The sequence below is a fragment of the Trachemys scripta genome, chromosome 6 (genome assembly GCF_013100865.1).
Source record: "Trachemys scripta elegans isolate TJP31775 chromosome 6, CAS_Tse_1.0, whole genome shotgun sequence".
Taxonomy (NCBI): Eukaryota; Metazoa; Chordata; order Testudines; family Emydidae; genus Trachemys; species Trachemys scripta.
Window position 1 is genome coordinate 56,256,180 of NC_048303.1, and position 19,608 is coordinate 56,275,787.

Consider the following 19,608-nt stretch of genomic DNA (forward strand, 5'->3'; position numbering starts at 1 on the left):
CACCTTTTCCCATTAACATTTATTATTATAGCTTATTGTGACTTCTTATGAACTTTCACTTTCACTATAATTAGGGTAAATTTGTTGGGCCAATTATTACAACAGATCCCCACGTTCCCCTTTTCTGTCAGAGTTGTTCAGCTCTGACAAAGATGTTGCCCTTTTGACAATGAACCCTTAATCAACACAGGGATCACTGATATACTTCATTTTAGAAAACCCAGTTTTTCTGTAAATGTGGACCTGTTCATGTGAATGTTCACAAATAGCAATTAAAAAAGGCACAAATATGACTGAATCACAAAGCCATTCAGAATCCAAATGAATGATCACAAATGTTCTTTCTTCAGTAATTGACAGGTTCTACCATTAATATTTTATTACATTATGGAGGCTCTTAGTATTGACTCCATAGTTAAAGTAGAGTTCTAAAATGGGCTTAGAATGAGCATAAAATCTTGCTTTTCTCTAAAGTAATTGTCTTCTTGATGTATAATTCCACAAAGTGTTAGTTTTTATGGCCTTTGAATTTTCTATTTAGATTTTATTTTATTTCTCATCATAAGTTTTTAGAAGGAAGTCTTTGAAATTGGGTTCTGGACAAAATTTGTCCTTAGCAGTATTCCCTTTCAATATTGACTGATATTAAAAAAAAAAAAAAAAAGACTATTTTCCTACATAAAATATGCTTTTAAAAGAAACCCAATTTTGCATCATTTTTAGCCATTACACTTATTCATTTGAGCCGAACCTATATGCTCCAGTGGTTGATGATTGAGAAAGTTTATTCACTATGCATATAAACTTTATACACATAAATGTGACATGCACCAGTGCATTAAGTACTTATACCAGTGCAAAAACTATACATGCATAAATTTTATGTGCTAGTGCACACACAAAACCTTCTCTATCAGATAAAATCTTCTCACCAGGAACTACACTTTTCTGTCAGATTGTATCCTGCAATGGAGAAGGATTTATGTGGAGCTGAACATAAATATGTGCCATTTATGGGCAGCTGGCACATAACCCAGAAGACTTGCTGATGGAAAATAATCTTTGTCAGTTGCTGCACTTCTACCTCCATGGGTCTGCCACTGCCATCCCTCATTCGCCTGCCTCATCATTCAACTCTTCACCTTCATTTGAGCATTAAAACTCCTTAGAAATGAATCCACCAAAACCTCTGTTGTTCAGTCAGGGTTACTACATACATAGTATACCAATCAGAAACCCATAAAAAAGCATGGAAATGAAAAGTTCTATTCTATTCTACACAGGCTTTTATACTGTGCTCATCACTGTAATATCTTAAGCCACATAACAGTACATTCCCTCTACTCCTTAACCCACAAGCACACACCTTACCATTACCACAAAAACCTATTTGCCTCAGATCAGGTACTGTAAGTCTGCTTCCGATAACTCCCTTTACCAAACTTCCCCACAGCCCAAAACACCATTATGCCAAACATCTGCAAAGAACAGTATTGTGAATGGGTAGTTTGGTATTGTGAGTGGACAATGTTATGATTGCACTGTCTGTGGTGTATGGTAATTGTGGGGATGGTATGTGGCTGTGGATGGAGAAATATTGTTAGGTGGCTTCCCTGTCATTTTCATGCTTTTATGAGTTTGTGTCAAGTATATTGTGTGCGTAGAAACCCTAACTGCTTGACAATTATGTTCATTGTTTATTAAAAATATGGATACATAGATTTGTAATTTATATATGACTAATATGTATATACACATATTCAAATCTTAATACAATTTACAGCAAACAGAAAACCTTGAATTTTTTTACATCTATTTTTAAATTTTTTTTCAGGATTAATCCTTTCCATTTTTTAAAACTATTCTTAAAATACATTATATATTATATATACACAACAGGTCTTTAACACATGCATAAAAACAACAAAGCAGGAATTATGTTACAAGAAAGGTAAACATTAAAAAAAATCACTAATATTAATGATGTTTAGCATTCTGGCTTATGTGTAAACTTGACATTTTCATAAATTCAGTGAAATTACAGTGTTCAGCCTCAGTTGTGTTTACCTTTATGGCTGGCTTTCATATACTTGTACAGCACCCTTTCCACCACTGCTTTTCATTGCTCCCCAAATATGAGACAAGTAAGGTGTTTGGACAGTTGGGTATATGAATATTAATATTTAAAATTACTTATAATAAATTAAAAGCCATTTTTAGAATATCTGGGTAGAAATAAAGCTTGTCTGTCATTGACCAGATGGGAAGTTATCATGTTGCAATATATTATATACACCAGTTCTTGGCTCTTTAAGCCTCTTGCAAATTGAAATGTACAGTGGTGTGACTCACTCAGAGGAAAAATAAAATGTTGCAGACATTCCCTACAGCCACTGAGCTAGCACCAATAAATGCACTGAGAAGTTTTTGTATTGGACATATGGAGAGGCATATGTTCTCTCATCCTCCTAGCTCATGTAGCCATGAACATAACACTAGCCTCATAAAAAAAGAGACAAAAGGTAAACTATATATAAATATCAGACATTTAAATGTTCAGTTTTGTAATCATGGAAGAAAAGAGAAGAGTGATGTTTGCCAATAGTAGAGTTATAGGTCCATAAAAAAGCAATTTCTGAATCGTCAAACCAAATCACTAAAAGAACATAAATATTCATTAAAACTAGTCACTAAATAGTTTGATAAACAAATGTGTTATTTTTGTTGGAATCTAACATGAAAAATCAATGTGCAAAATTCAACCTTTTTTATTAGACAAACAGAAGTTAACAATTTTTATTTAAAAAAACAAAAAAATTAAAAGTCAAAGAAACATTGTATAAATCAATATGTACATGTATCTAGAATTCTTAATATATCAAGCTTTCCTCCACCCTTAGGTTACTTCTAAAAACAACAAGATGTTTGAGTACATTAAGATCAGATTAACACAATTTCTCACTTTTTCATATCTAACTCCAGTATAGATCTGAGCCATCGTAAGCAACACAGCATACTATTATACTGAACTTCTCTTCTGAGATTAACAAACATTTCAGTTGTATGGACTCTGCATTTTCATGGAAGCACCACCAGCTTAGACAGGACAAAATTATAATAATAATTATTATTAATATTTGCTTTTGAGGTAGCATCTAGGGACTCCAGTCATGGATCAGTGCCCCACTGTGTGAGGCACTAAACAAACACACTTGTTTTAAACTTTGCTATGAATATGAACACAACTCTTTTTTAGAAGCTGAAACTTACGAGGATTAATAAATAGTTAGGATACTTTAATACTACAGTTTTCTGTAGCTTGAATACTTTTTCTTTTTTACTTTTTATTGTTCACACTTCATACATGATATTGGAAAGAGGAAAACTTCCATAATACAAATATACTAGGCAAAACATTCATAGCAAAATTGATAATTCTCAAAATCTGTCCCTTCTACAAGTTGGTGGTACTTCCATCAAAATGTGGGGTATTGCATTGAATTTTCTGAATAGGTGAAAATGTTGTTGCCAAAGACAAGCACTAAGGGCTGGTCTACACTGGGGGGGGGGGGGCGGGGGGGGATGTAAGATACACAACTTCAGCTACGGGAATTGCGTAGCTGAAGTCGACGTATCTTATTTCAACATATCTCGGGTCCTCGTGGCACAGGATCGACGGCTGCGGCTCCCCTGTCGACTCCACTACCGTCGCTCGCCCTGGTGGAGTTCCGGAGTCGACGGGATCAATATGTCGCGTCTAGATGAGATGCGATATATCGATCCCCAATAGATCGATTACTACCCGCCGATTCGGCGGGTAGTCTGGACGTACCCTAAGTGTTTTTAGAGTCTGGTCATATGGATTGTCTCTGTGTGGACAAACAGGCCATGTTGCTTGTGGTGGATTTGCCCTCTTCTTATCTCCCTCCTATTTTCCTGTGCCGGCCTACCTCAGAATTCACTTCTTCAGTGTATAGAGTGGTGCACAGAGTCGCATCATTTATATTCTGATAATTTTTGTCCCACACAGAGATAATACATAAGTCCTGAGTAATGTCAGAGCACCTTTCAGCCACTTCCTCAGAGCAAAGCTGCTCTAAAGACCATGTGTGAAATCCTGACCCTCCCTGCAGTTAGTGGGAGTTTTGCTACTGACTGAAATGTGGCTTCCTCGCATAGGAGGAATCCTTGAGTAGAGTAAGAGACAATAATAGCTGCTACTCTACACTGCCCTTCTCCCTGTAAGAGGTACAAGATGTATTAAGGGCATCTTTTTACTCTGGTCATCCATGGCATAAGTTACATTGTGGGAACTGGCCCGGAATCAGGAGATCACAAAAGTGGCTCAAAGCTGAGGATCTTGGCTATGGTCTTCACTGCAGCAGGCCCTTCCATTTTTAGCATAAGTTATTTTAAGAATGGAGCCAGATTCCTTTGTCTTTTCTTTATTGTTTTTAAATACAAAAATATATGTTCTCAGAATAAATATACAGATTTACAAACATCTAAATTATGAAAAATGAAGGGGAAGGTCTCTTAGAAAATGCTAGAAGTCAAAAATAACTTGGGGAGTTATGGGGAAGAGGCAAAGGGATTGGGAGAGGATCGACAATGGGTCTGTGAGTATGTTGGGACCAAAATTAGAAAGGGAATGACAGCACAGCTTGTAACATATGCCTTGTGATACTTGTCATTATATGCAGTGAAACAGAAAGAGAAATTATTCATTTGCTTTTAAACATGTAGCAAGTTCCCTAAAAAATCAAATATAACCAAGCAATGGAAAATACGGGCATATTTTTCAATTCAGTATTTAAATATCACACCTACTTTTTTGAGCTAGCCCTTCTAATTTCCCCCTAAATTAAATGCTATGAAAATTGTATCTGTGCTGAATTACATGATTGTCAACTATTGTATATGTATATTTTCATGAAAAAACATGAAATATTAAAATATGAAATATTGAAAATAATTCAGATATCTAACATAACATAAATACACTGCTGAAGAGCTACATAATGCACTGCCTTCCTCATGACCTTTCTTACAGATCATCGAAGTTTAAACAGAATACTTTACATCAGATAAAACTTGTAATAAATTCAGAAAAGTGCTTATATATTGTTTCAACTGAATTTTAACTACAATATTTATCTAGGAACGCTATCTGCACAATATCACAGCAATATCTAACTAGTATTAACTATCTGATTTTTTTAATTTATATCAACTAGAGATACTCACATAAGTAAAGGAGGACAAAATGGTGTTATGCAAGATAGCCAGTGTAATGGGTGACTGATATTAGGTTTGGAGAAATCTGATGGAAGTAGCTCACCACAACCATTCTGAAATGTCCTGGAAAAATAAATAGTTTTGAGTTAAAAAGACAAAAATCTCTTTAAGAACAAATATGAAACACGAGAACTAAAAAAGTTTATTTATAACTTATTTGTTTACTCCCATTTGATCAGATGTGAAATTTTAAAAAATCATTTTATTTCTTAGATACTGGTAAATTTTTTGCAGCTGAGTTTTATACATAACTGGCACTGTAACATAGACAGTTAAACACACTGGTTTTATTATATCGTTATTTTTAAATAGTCTCTTTTCAACATAAGATTATGGACTGAAAGTAGGCTAAGTAACCAAACTAAGTTACTTTTTTGTCAATAGTTTCCATTACCCTTCTCTTTATAGATAATTAGTAGGGCATGTTGTCAACATTATGAGTAAACTCTGCAGGATCACTACCTTTTGAGGTGGTGATGACATATCTCCTGCTAGACATGCTACCGAGATATCTACTTTGGATTAAATCAGGCAAATTTGGGGTCAGAATCTTTGGCCATGCTTTACTGGCTCAAAACAGATGGAAAGCTAGCTTAGACAAACAGCTAGGATTCCCAATACAAGGAGAATCTCTGATTAGCATAGATTGCTCAGTGTCATCCATTCATGGCCTTCCCAACATAGGGGAACATTCTAGAGAGAAGGCAAGGTGTTGCCAGATTGCACTGGGGGTCCCACTAGTGCTGGCACATATTAGAGCAGCCCTGTGGCTCCTCTAACACATGCCTAGGGACTATGCCCCTTTGCCTCCCCTTCCCCTTCTCTCATGTGTGTCAGGGCAGCTCCGGCACACTTGAGATGATGTAGTTCCTTCTCTCCCTCCCATTCCTCATATGGAATTCTCATTTCAAAAACTTTCAATCCCAATTTTTAATATTTCTTTTTCACATACACTCTTGTGCATCTTATACTGTTTCTCTCTGGTCTTCGCTGTTCTATAAGAAATGGGTGGGATTTTCTAAAATGACTTAATGGTATCAGATGCCTTTGAAAATCCTATTGTATATAACCAGTACTATCTTGCAAAATCAGTCATGATAGGTTCATTTTCTCTCTGATGTAAAACCATTAAGCCAGATCCTTGTTGCTAAGTGCCCTTTGCACTGCTCCAGCAGTGAAAAGGCACTTAAAGCCACCTTCAGCAAATAAGGGACGATTCTCATGGGACAAATGAATCTTTGCTTGGCATAAAACTGGCTTTACACCACCTGCTCCTCTAACTTGGCAAATGGGACAGAAGGGGGCATGCTACAGTCAGGTGGTGCTGAACCCTGGGAGACTAATATAACCGCCACAGCTGGCATAACTCAGAGCAGCCTGGAGTCTGCTTTAAATTACACCAAGGTAGTTTCTCTTTCCTCAGCTGCGCCAAGTGTGATCTTAGGGCTGTTCAGGATCTTGGGAACTGACTTCAATGTAGTTACGCCAGGGGTGAATTTGGCCCAATATATCTAAGGAGAAATTACACACCAATTTCCTTCTTCCTTCTACTTTGTTTCAAGTGCTACCAAAATTTCCATAATGTGTCTCTAATTTGAACAATTAATAACTGAAATTATAAATACTGCCACATCATTACTGTGTGTGTATTTTTTTAAAAAAGCCTAGGAAATTAAAAGAAAAGGAGTGAGGGCAGCCAGCACTTGGTTTCTGTTTAAAATTTTCAAATTTCTTTCAGAATAAAAATCTGAGCTTTAGTTGGGGACAATGGCTAGAGTAAACAATGTAACTATTTTAATAGTCTCATTTAGTTCAGAAATTTTCTTCTACACCATAATAGTAGCTTTCCTGGGATGCTCCAAATTCAGGGGTAATATAATATTCTGTAATTCTCTACGCTGAACAGTTCTGGTTGTTATTGGTAACATTTGTATTGCGTTAGCACGTAGGAAATCCAGTTATGGACCACCGCTCCTATTACCTAATTATACATATCTAGACTCTGCCTCCTTAATCTAGAAAGAAGGATCAGCCCTTCCCTATAGGGCAGTGGTTCTCAACCTTTCCAGACTACTGTATCCCTTTCAGGAATCTGATTTGTCTTGTGTACCCCCAAGTTTCACCTCATTTAAAAACTACTTATTTACAAAATCAGACAAAAAATACAGAAGTGTCACAGCACACTATTACTGAAAAATTGCTTACTTTCTCATTTTTACCATATAATTATAAATCAATTGGAATATAGATATGGTACTTACATTTCAGCATATAGAGCAGTATAAACAAGTTATTGTCTGTATGAAATTTTAGTTTGTACTGACTTTGCTAGTGCTTTTTATGTAGCCTGTTGTAAAACTAGGCAAATATCTAGATAAGTTGATTTACCCCCTGGTAGACTCCGTATACCCTTTGGGGTATATGTATCCTTGGTTGAGAACCACTGCTCTAGGGTACTTCATCACCCCAATGTTTTGTAGATTTGGGTGTTTTTGTTTGTTTGTTTGAAGTTTATCCTATTAAAATTCCTTTTTCCAGTCCCACTAGATAAAGTTTAGAGATACAGACAAATTGTTGATGAAGTCACTCCCTAGTTTTTAGTGACTCCACACACATTTAAAAAAAAAAAAATCCACCCTCTCATCCATGAGCGGGGAAATGAACCATAACACTCACCTTGAATTTCTTAGGAAAAAGTGGCAATTAAAAAAAAAAATCAATAGGCGTTTTGCCACTGACTATAATGCGAGCACGATCAAGCAGCTTTGAGTGGAAAGGGTGGCATATACCAAGCAGGGTACACTACAAAAGGGTAAGGGATCATTACAACAGTAACATTTAAGCTTCCTCAATAATACACATGAAGTCTTCTGAAGGCTAAGCATAAAGATAAGATTGTAAAGTAGGTAAAGGAAAATAAAAATATTTTCACAAGGAAACTGTAGAAGTTTTAAAATGCTGGCAATGTCCAAGACAAATTCTTACTCGCTGTAGCTGTGTATAGAAATAATTTTTCCCCCCCAATTTAGCCAAATAGGCTGTTACACCTCTTAAAGAATCTGCAGTAATGGAAATAGCAATTATTTACTTTGATGAAAACAGGATTCCTTAATGGAAATCATGATTGATAAAGTCTGAGTAGTAATAAGCGGCCACATTTTCTCTGCTGGTAATATATGAGCTGTTGGGGAGATTTTTGGAATACAGCAGTTTGTTAAATACAGTCCTTGAGAGCTCTCTTAATGTCAAGCAGGTGGCAGAGACTTTTGGATTCTGAGTTATGAGGTTTGGGAGAGCAAACTTCTAGGCAGATTTCAAAATTGATGTGGAAACCTGTGATTGCTTTAAGGAAGCACATTGTCTAAATGTAACATCATCTTTAAATATTATAAAGAATGAAGTGTCTGCTAATAATGCAATAATCCTTTGGTGCCAGCAGTTCTCAGTGTCCACTGCTGGCAATGTAATTCTTGCCAGAAAGAAAATGTAACTCTGTGCCAGACAGTTTAATTCAACTGCTCTTCTGACAGAAGTATAGTAATAGCTAGTAGAAAAGTTGTTTTGACTATAAGATATATTAAGGCAGCTGCCTATAGTCTCAAAGTGCTGGATAGCATCTGTGAGAGTATTTAATACCACAGCAAGATCCCAAGTTACAGTAGTTTTATTCTCTCTTAGAGTATGACAAGGTGAGAATTGATCTTGCAAGCCTCAATGCAGGTGTGAAATGATGAGATGCCTACAAGATACACATGGTGTTTCCTTGTAGATTTTGAAGGACTTGGTAATCTAAACAATTTAGAATTATGGATAATATGCAGCTGCATGAGTTGTAACTTGTTTTTCTTAAAAAATAGAGGTACTTCCAACTGCTAAAAGAAAAGAAAAAAGTTGGAATCTCTAAATACTCCTCTCAGCAGTCATGCTATCATCCTGAATTTTTAATTTGTAATAGCATCTCCTGATGTCTAATACATAATCATCTGAAGGAGGGCAATTAGATCTTTTTCATCATCTTCAGCAACAGAGGGAACTGATGACTTCTTGTCAGCATGAGGCAACTGAAAACCACTCTGCTCCGCTTTGAGCTACCCTAAGTATATCGCAGAGGGCAGTCTCTATTTTGAGGGATTAAGTGCGACTTTAATTGTGCATAAACCTTGTGCTGGCCTTCTGAATAGGAGAGAATTTTACTCTGTAAGCAGAGGAGGGAATTAAGGGTACAATTAAATCCAGTTATCCACTGCCTTATCAAGATATACGTGCTGCCAAGGTTCGCTAAAAGCAAATTCTTGTCATGTGAAAAGCATGAAGGGAATTCTACATATCTGAGGGTTTCGAAACATCATGACAATGTTTAACTGACTACACCACTTCCCTGATGTGGTTTATTGATTTAAGTGCACATCTCAGCTCTCCAAGGAAATACAATGGTTATTACTATCACTTGGGTATGGGATGTTAAATACATCATTTTGTCAAATTGTTCATGTTAAATTGCTGTGATGTGGCTTGGTCACTTTGTAACATGGTGGACCCACTGGAATGAAGTTTAGAGGCAGGTAGGTTGCATTGTATTTGGGTTTTTTTACATTCTAAGAGGATAATCCATGAAGAATTATCCTGTGTGTCTGGAACTGGTTTTAGTGTTGCAATAGTTGGAAGCTCAGAAGAAAAAGAAGAAAAATGTTCCTCCCTCTGCTGCTAGATTGACTGAATTGTTGTTTAACCAGATCATTTTGAACTGCAGCTAGTGAACTGGATAAGAAGTTTATAGAGTTCATTTAAATGAAATTCTACTCTACTAGGAAAATATAATTTATAAATCTTGCATTTCATGGTAATCTGTAGAATGGTAAAAGTGTTCTTCAAACTATTTCGAGGATACAAACTGTCTTTGGGTTCAATCCTGTAAATTGTTGAGAGCCTCCTGAGACATGCTGAATGTCTGAAACAACTTTTGAAGACTGAAAGGTTTACCCATAAAGGATAAAATTCTGTTGTGCATGGTTTGAGACCCACAACTCCCTATCTGGATTATTTTTGATTAATTTGATTGTCTAATGTTTGACAGATTTTGTACGTTTTAAAAACAATTGCCAATAGGTCTCCAGAAGTCCAGTCTGTATTTATGGTATTTACTATGTTTTTTTAAAAAGCAGACTGAATACACAAATTCCATCATTTGGCATCATATTGACACTCACAGGGTTCATCAGCAGGGTTGGAACCTTTAGAATCACTGCACAGACCTCTGCTACTTGAGCTAATGAGGTATCTGACAGCAACAGGAGCCATCCTCTATAGTTGGACCAGAAATAGAAGTCAATGAGACACACCATTTGCAAGCAGATTTCACAGATATTTGCTGACAGCAGAGGAATGGTGAAATTCAGGAATCCTGAGTTCCATTCAACTCTAGAGGGGAGTATACTCCAGTGGGCAAAGATTCTTCTGTCAGTTTTCCTCAAGCCTGATCTCTTTTTCCCCGTCCCCCACCCAACCTGTCCCTGTTACAAGCCTTTAGTCCCAGTCTCCACCCCCTCAGGCATCTCATCCTAATCCCAGTTTCCTTGCCCAGTCAATCCGCTGGGCTCTTTTCCAAGTCCTAATTTTCCCCCAACCTCCATTCTCTCCCTCTCCCCAAATTCAGCCCCAGTCTCCTTTCTCAGACAGTCACAGATCCTCCTACCAGTTCCTTGGCCTATCTGTCTCTCTCCTCCCCCGCCACTCCAACTGGCTCCCAGTCTCCCTCTTCAGGTTTCTGATGAAGTATCAGTCTCTTCCCCAGTTCCTTTGCCAGTCCCCACAAGCTCCTTGTCAGATCTCTCTCGCCTCCCGACATGTCCCCATTCTCCTCCCTCTAGTTCCTAGTCCCAGTCTCCTTCTCCAGACAGTCCCAGTCTCCAGGGCCGGATTTACACCTTATGCACCCCTATGCACAGCATCTTCAGTGCTCCCCCAACCCACTACAGCTGATCTTCATGTTTTCCATAAAAAATGGAACTTTTAACCCACTTTTAACTTTTAGATGACCCTAGAACGCTGGTGCCCGTAGGCACGTGCCTACTGTGCCTAATTGGAAATCCAGCCCTGCCAGTCTCTTCCTCTCCAACTTGCTCATTATTGATTTTAGCATTCTATCCCCCAACCAACTGAATCCCAATCACCCTGTTTACCTCACTGATTCCCATCCCCCCCACCTCCTACTCCCATGGTTCCTAGTCTCAGGGTATGTCTACACTACGAAATTAGGTCAAATTTATAGAAGCCGGTTTTATAGAAATTGGTTGTATACAGCCGATTGTGTGTGTCCCCACATAAAATGCTCTAAGTGCATTAAGTCGGCGGACTGCGTCCACAGTACTGAGGCTACCTTTGACTTCCGGAGCGTTGCACTATGGGTAGCTATCCCATAGTTCCCGCAGTCTCCGCTGTCCATTGGAATTCTGGGTTGAGATCCCAATGCCTGAATGATGCAAAACAGTGTCGCGGGAGGTTCTGGGTACATGTCATCAGGCACCTCCCCCTCCGTCAGAGCAACGGCAGACAATCGATTCACGCCTTTTTACCTGGGTTACCTGTGCAGACAACATACCACGCCAAGCATGGAGCCCGCTCAGCTCAGCTCACCGTCACCATATGTCCTCTGGGTGCCGGCAGACGTGGTACTGCATTGCAACACAGCAGCAGCTAATTGCCTTTTGGCAGTAGACGGGGCAGTATGACTGGTAGCCTTCATCGGCGATCTGGGTGCTGGCAGACGTGGGGCTGAATTGCACACAGTAGCAGCCCCTTGCCTTTTGGTAGAAGATGATATATTACGACTGGTATCCGTCGTCATCGTACTGCAGTGGCTGTCAATCATGGGCACCTGGGCAGTCTCGACGATGATGGCTATCAGTCGTAGTATGCTATTTTCTGCCAAGCACCCAGAAGATGCCGAGGGCTATCAGTCATGCTGCACTGTTGTCTGCCAGCTTAAGATGTAAAAAATAGATTTGTTCTGTATTCACTTGCTTCCCCCTCCCTCCGTGAAATCAACAGCCTCCTAAACCAGGATTTTGAGTTCAATCTTTGGGGGGGGCCATTCTGTGTGACAGTTGTTTGTGTTTCTCCCTGATGCACAGCCACCTTTGTTGATTTTAATTCCCTGTACCTGTATGCCATGTCGTCACTCGCCCCTCCCTCCATCCCTCCGTCCGTCAGATACTAGTTTCGTGCCTTTTTTCAGTCCAGACGCCATAGCACTGGGATCATGGAGCCCGCTCAGATCACCGCGGCAATTATGAGCACTATGAACACCACGCGCATTGTCCTGGAGTATATGCAGAGCCAGGACATGCCAAAGCAAAACCAGGACCAGCCAAGGAGGCGATTGCAGCGCGGCGACGAGAGTGATGAGGAAATTGACATGGACATAGATCTCTCACAAGGCACAGGCCCTAGCAATATGCAAATCATGGTGTTACTGGGGCAGGTTCATGCCGTGGAACGCCGATTCTGGGCCCGGGAAACAAGCACAGACTGGTGGGACCGCATCGTGCTGCAGGTGTGGGACGATTCCCAGTGGCTGCGAAACTTTCGCATGCGTAAGGGCACTTTCATGGAACTTTGTGACTTGCTTTCCCCTGCCCTGAAGCGCCAGAATACCAGGATGAGAGCAGCCCTCACAGTTGAGAAGTGAGTGGCAATAGCCCTGGGGAAGCTTGCAACGCCAGACAGCTACCGGTCAGTCGGGAATCAATTTGGAGTGGGCAAATCTACTGTGGGGGCTGCTGTAATCCAAGTTGCCAGGGCAATCAAAGACCTGCTGATATCAAGGGTAGTGACTCTGGGAAATGTGCAGGACATAGTGGATGACTTTGCTGCAATGGGATTCCCAAACTGTGGTGGGGCGATAGACGGAACCCATATCCCTATCTTGGCATCGGAGCACCAAGCCACCGAGTACATAAACCGCAAGGGGTACTTTTCAATGCTGCTGCAAGCCCTGGTGGATCACAAGGGACGTTTCACCAACATCAATGTGGGATGGCCGGGAAAGGTACATGATGCTCGCGTCTTCAGGCACTCTGGTCTGTTTCGAAAGCTGAAGGAAGGGACTTTCTTCCCGGACCAGAAAATAATAGTTGGGGATGTTGAAATGCCTATAGTTATCCTTGGGGACCCAGCCTATCCCTTAATGCCATGGCTCATGAAGCCGTACACAGGCAGCCTGGACAGTAGTCAGGACCTGTTCAACTACAGGCTGAGCAAGTGCCGAATGATGGTGGAATGTGCATTTGGACATTTAAAAGCACGCTGGCGCAGCTTACTGACTCGCTCAGACCTCATCGAAAAGAATATCCCCATTGTTATTGCTGCTTGCAGTGCACTCCACAATATCTGTGAGAGTGAGGGGGAGACATTTATGGCGGGGTGGGAGGTTGAGGCACATCGCCTGGCCGCTGATTACATGCAGCCAGACACCAGGGCGGTTAGAAGAGCACAGCAGGGCACGGTGCACATCAAAGAAGCTTTGAAAACGAGTTTTGTGACTGGCCAGGCTACGGTGTGAAACTTCTGTTTGTTTCTCTTTGATGAACCCTCCACCCCACCCCCCACCCAGTTCACTCTACTTCCCTGTAAACCAACCACTCCACCCTCCCCTCCCTCTTCGAGCACCACTTGCAGAGGCAATAAAGTCATTGTTACTTCACATTCATGCATTCTTTATTAATTCATCACACAACTAGGGGGATAATTGCCAAGGTAGCCCGGGATGGGTGCAGGAGGAGGGAAGGAAAAGGACACACTGCAGTTTAAAACTTTAACTCTTATTGAAGGCCAGCCTTCTGATGCTCGGGCAATCATCTGGGGTGGAGTGACTGGGTGGCCGGAGGCCCCCGCACCGTGTTCTTGGGCATCTGGGTGAGGAGCCTATGGAACTTGGGGAGGAGGGCTGTTGGTTACACAGGGGCTGTAGCGGCGGTCTCTGCTCCTGCTGCCTTTCCTGCAGCTCAACCATACGCTGGAGCATATCAGTTTGATGCTCCAGCAGCTGGAGCATCGACTCTTGCCTTCTGTCTGCAAGCTGACGCCACCTATCACCTTCAGCCCGCCACTTGCTCTGTTCATCCCGCGATTCAGCCTGCCATCTCTCCTCTCATTCATACTGTGCTTTTCTGTAGTCTGACATTGACTGCCTCCACGCATTCTGCTGTGCTCTTTCAGCATGGCAGGACATCTGGAGCTCTGTGAACATGTCATCCCAAGTCCGCCATTTTCTCCTTCTAATCTTCACTAGCCTCTGTGAAGGAGAAACATTTGCAGCTGGTGGAGGAGAAGGGAGAGGTGGTTAAAAAAAAAAACATTTTAGAGAACAATGGGTACACTCTTTCACGTTAAATTTTGCTGTTCACATTACACAGCACATGTGCTTTCGTTACAAGGTCGCATTTTTCCTCTTATATTGAGGGCCTGCCGGTTTGGTGTGAGAGATCACTCACGCAGTGCCAGGCAACGGATTTCGGCTTGCAGGCAGCCATGGTAAGCCACAGTCTTTGGGCTTTTTTCACCTTCTTAACATGTGGGAATGGTTTCAAACAGTAGCGCCCTCATTTCCCATACCAAGCACTCGTTGGGTAGGCCATTTAAAATGGGTTTGCAATGTAAAAGGAGCGGCTGCGGTTTCCGGGTTAACATGCAGCACAAACCCAACTAACCCTCCTCCCCCCCACACCCAATTATCGGGGATGATCACTTCACCCCTCCCCCCCCACCGCGTGGCTAACAGCGGGGAACATTTCTGTTCAGCAGAGCAGGAACGGGCACCTCTGAATGTCCCCTTAATAAAATCGCCCCATTTCAACCAGGTGACTGTGAATGATATCACTCTCCTGAGGATAACGAAGAGCGATAAGGAATGGATGTTGTCTGCATGCCAGCAAACACCGGGACCATACGCTGCCATGGTTTGTTATGCAATGATTCCAGACTACATGCTACTGGCCTGGCGTGGTAAAGTGTCCTACCATAGCGGACGGGATAAGGCAGCCCTCCCCAGAAACCTTTTGCAAAGGCTTTGGGAGTACATGAAGGAGAGCTTTCTGGAGATGTCCCTGGAGGATTTCTGCTCCATCCCCATACACGTTAACAGACTTTTCCAGTAGCTGTACTGGCCGCGATTGCCAGGGCAAATTAATCATAAATCATTAAACACACTTGCTTTTAAACCATGTGTAATATTTACAAAGGTACACTCACCAGAGGTCCCCTGTGTGCCCTCAGGGTCTGGGAGCACGCCTTGGGTGAGTTCGGGGGTTACTGACTCCAGGTCCAGGGTGATAAACATATCCTGGCTGTTGGGGAAACCGGTTTCTCCGCTTCCTTGCTACTGTGAGCTATCCACATTATTTTCATCCTCATCTTCCTCGTACCCCAAACCCGCTTCCCTGTGTGTTTCTCCAGTGACGGAGTCATAGCACATGGTTGGGGTAGTGGTGGCTGCACCCCCTAGCATGGCATGCAGCTCCGCGTAGAAGCGGCATGTTTGCGGCTCTGCCCCGGACCTTCCGTTTGCCTCTCTGGCTTTGTGGTAGGCTTGCCTTAGCTCCTTAATTTTCACACTGCACTGCTGTGCGTCCCTGTTATGGCCTCTGTCCTTCATGGCCTTGGAGACCTTTTCTAATATTTTGCCATTTCGTTTACTGCTACGGAGTTCAGCTAGCACTGATTCATCTCCCCATATGGCGAGCAGATCCCGTACGTCCCGTTCGGTCCATGATGGAGCTCTTTTGCGATCCTGGGACTCCATCATGTGCTGATGAGCTCTGTGTGGTCACCTGTGCTCTCCACGCTGGGCAAACAGGAAATGAAATTCAAACATTCACGGGGCTTTTCCTGTCTACCTGGTCAGTGCATCTGAGTTGAGAGTGCTGTCCAGAGCAGTCATAATGAAGCACTGTGGGATAGCTCCCGGAGGCCAATAACATCGAATTCCGTCCACACTACCCCAATTCTGACCCGCTAAGGCCGATTTTATCGCTAATCCCCTCGGCGGAGGTGGAGTAAAGAAACCGGTTTAAAGGGCCCTTTAAGTCGAAAGAAAGGGCTTCGTCGTGTGAACGTGTCCAGGCTTAGTTCGATTTAACGCTGCTAAAGTCAACCTAAACTCGTAGTGTAGACCAGACCTCAGTGTTCTAGCTAAACCAGTTCCAGAAGGCCTCCCTCCATCTCCCAGTCTCCTTGCCCAGCCAATCCTAGTGTCCCCCAGCTCCCAGTCTTTCCTCTACTGTTCCCATTCACATTTACTCCCCCCACTCCATTCTCACCAGGCTCCATGTTCCAATCTACTCCTTTCCCTCTCCCTGGTCTGGCATTTTTGCCCTCTGCATTCAAATCAGACTCCTTCCTCCTCGACGCTGCCTGGGTGCCACCAAGGGGATCATTGAAAGCACAGGAAAGACAGGCTCCCTGCTCTTAGTTCTGGTGCTCAGACCAGCACCACCCCACTCTGTCTCGGAGCATCTAGGAGTAGCAATTGCAGCGAAAGTCCCTCTGGGTATGTCTGCACAGCAACTAGACACCCGCAGCTGACCTGTTCTAGCTGACTCAGGCTCGTGGGGCTTGGGCTGCAGGGCTGTATCACTGCAGTGTAGACTTCCAAGAGCAGGCTGGAGCCTGGGCTCTAGGACCCTCCAGGAAGATTTTTCTTTGCTATGTAGACATACCCTCTGAGCTCTGGTAGCCTTGTGCTGGAGCATGCTCAGTTGTTCTGTGGGAATGGTGCATATATAATCTGGTCATGTGTAAGAGTGTTAAGGTGTGGAACATGCTCAGTGAAGCTGGAATCTTTGGAGACTTTAGCTGTTAAAATCAAAGAAATCTCTACTGAATATGTACAAACTATGATTTTCAAAAGCTTATAAGTTGGGTATATATATTTGAGCAGATTTTCACAGAAATGGCAAAGGACATATCGCTGACAAAAAAACCCTACCCTTTGCTAAATTTCAAGTCCTTCCTCCAAAGCATATGGATGCTAGAGCATTCAAATAAATGGTCTGAAAAATTCTTATCATGGGCAAAATAATGTATATTCCCTTAGCTTTGTTCTCGGAAATGGCTGAATCATTTTGGCTTATATTTCCCAGAACAGTTCAACCTGAGACAGACATCTGGCATACAAAATTTCAGCAGAAACAGCTAAAGCTCTGCAAAGTTATAAGCAACTGAATACAAGATCTTATCATGGGAAGTACTGAGAAACTTTAATAATAGGTGGTGCTATCAGCTCTGCTTATAATGCTTTGTATTGAATGCATGAATAACGTCTCACAGAATTTATTGTGCTGCTGCCTTAATGTAGACAATATGCCATATTTATTAACATTCAATAATTAGTTAAGTAGTCACCAAATTTCCAAGCTTGGGTTACATCTGATATTCAGAAACTCAATGTTATCTTCTTTGCAATCAATAAAAAAGTTCATGTCCACATTGTCCCTATCACTAGTCATACTCCTGTTTATGTCTACTACATATAATGATGTGATAAAAGGTGTAGCTTTTCCAGTCATAGTCCAATATTATTTGTGAACCTGAGCAAATAAATTATTAAAAACAGGTTACTCCCATACATAATGATATAATATGGCCCTAGGAACAATAAGACATGTACAGCAGTTTTGTTGGCATCTTTGACAATCTTAGCAGTGACTGTAAAAGTGAAATATAATCTGTGAGCAATAAAGTATTATATTTGGTTATATGGTGGATATAAGCAAGCAAGGATTTATGTAATGTATACTTAGCCTTTGTCAAGCGATCTTGAATCACTATATCCAAATCTTTGTTCCATACTTCTGGAAACACTTAATATTTTCATCTAATAAACTTCCAAAGGATCATGTTAAATTCTGATGTGAAATTTTTGTGTGTGAACATTAAAAAATTTTCTGTAATGGCCAGTTAGCGATAAAAAGAGAATCTAATAATGCTTTAATAATTCAGTGCCAATTTTTCTTTTGAGAGGTTTGTCAAATCGCCAGCAGAGAATTCCCCTGGCATGGGGAAACTCGATGTTGGCATAACTATACTGGATGTGGGCTCTGTGCCTGCCACCCCACCACTACTGGCAGTGTGCTAGAGGTGCGTAATGGCCATAGCAGAGTTCTGCTTTGCTCCACCAACCTCCACTGGTGTAGGATCTATTAAAGATCTTAAACCAGATGTTAGATCTTCCTGCCACAGTTCTAAGTGGTGATGCAGTTGGGGCTGGCCACAAGGATCAGAGAGCTCTAGCACAGGAGAGAATCTGCCCTAAACTCACTCTTCAAAAGAAACATACAGGATTATTTTCTTTCTCAACCATGTATTTTTGTTATACTTGACCAACCTAAGACAAAACCTTAAGTATCTTTAATTCCTGAAAATGACATTTCTTAGGATGCTATTTCCAGTGACCGCTTGGAATTCATCCAACCCAACTACTGGACAACTGGCTCGGAGACAATGTTCTGCCATCAATAATACCCTGATTAGACCAATCTTCCTTGTGGGGAAAGGTGAGAGGTATCAGGCTTAGATTAAGTCTGGCAACAGCACATAGTCTTGCTTAGTACAAAAGACTAGGATGCTTAATTAAATAATAATTTTATGTTACAAACTGGGGCCTTGGTAATTGTGAAAGTCATAACGTTGCCATTCTTGTATTGTCCTTAAGGATGTTGCATAAATGTATAACCTTCGATAAAGGAGAGATACACCTCCTCTCTCTCTTAAGGGTTGTTTAAGAAAATTGAACAAACTTTTGTGATGTTTTTGACAGGAGTGATTTGTGATTTTTTTTTTTTTTTTTTTTTTTTTAGGATTTTTTGTGAGAGAGACTAAAAATGGGTAAAATTTCAAATGGATATAATAGTTGTAGAAAATGACCATTGTAATGTGATGGATATGATCTCAAAGTTTAAGAAGGAGACAATACTATTTGACTAAATGTGTTTGTATTTTCTGTAGTGGTGTGGTATATTTCATTAGAAAATAAAACTGATGTTTACTTTTAGTCCATACTATTTAAAATCAGGTGGTGTCCACTCTAACTAGAAATCTGTTTTTTGGTTTTCTGTGGGATTCTGTTTTTTTAACAGAGCTATGGGGGCACTGATTCACACACATTGTTTTTGGGATCTAAACACTGCCTTTTTCTGTAGCTCGCATAAGAAATGTGTGGTTTTCTAAGGAGAGCTCAGATAAATCATCAGGTTATCTGCAAACAGAGCTTCCTTTTTGAATTCCCAGTATATTTTTGTGATCTGATGTCTATAG

General features: G+C 41.1%; 1 protein-coding gene across 6 annotated transcripts in view; it reads right to left on the reverse strand.

The window, feature by feature from the left end:
- The window catches only part of KIAA0825 (KIAA0825 ortholog), a 406,249-nt gene that overhangs the window by 213,716 nt on the left and 172,925 nt on the right, over positions 1–19,608 (reverse strand). For all 6 annotated transcript variants that reach the window (XM_034773042.1, XM_034773043.1, XM_034773037.1 and 3 more), the window contains one exon: positions 5,248–5,361. In XM_034773042.1, coding sequence (XP_034628933.1) covers positions 5,248–5,361 — 114 coding nt within the window. The remainder of the gene's footprint in view (positions 1–5,247; positions 5,362–19,608) is intronic.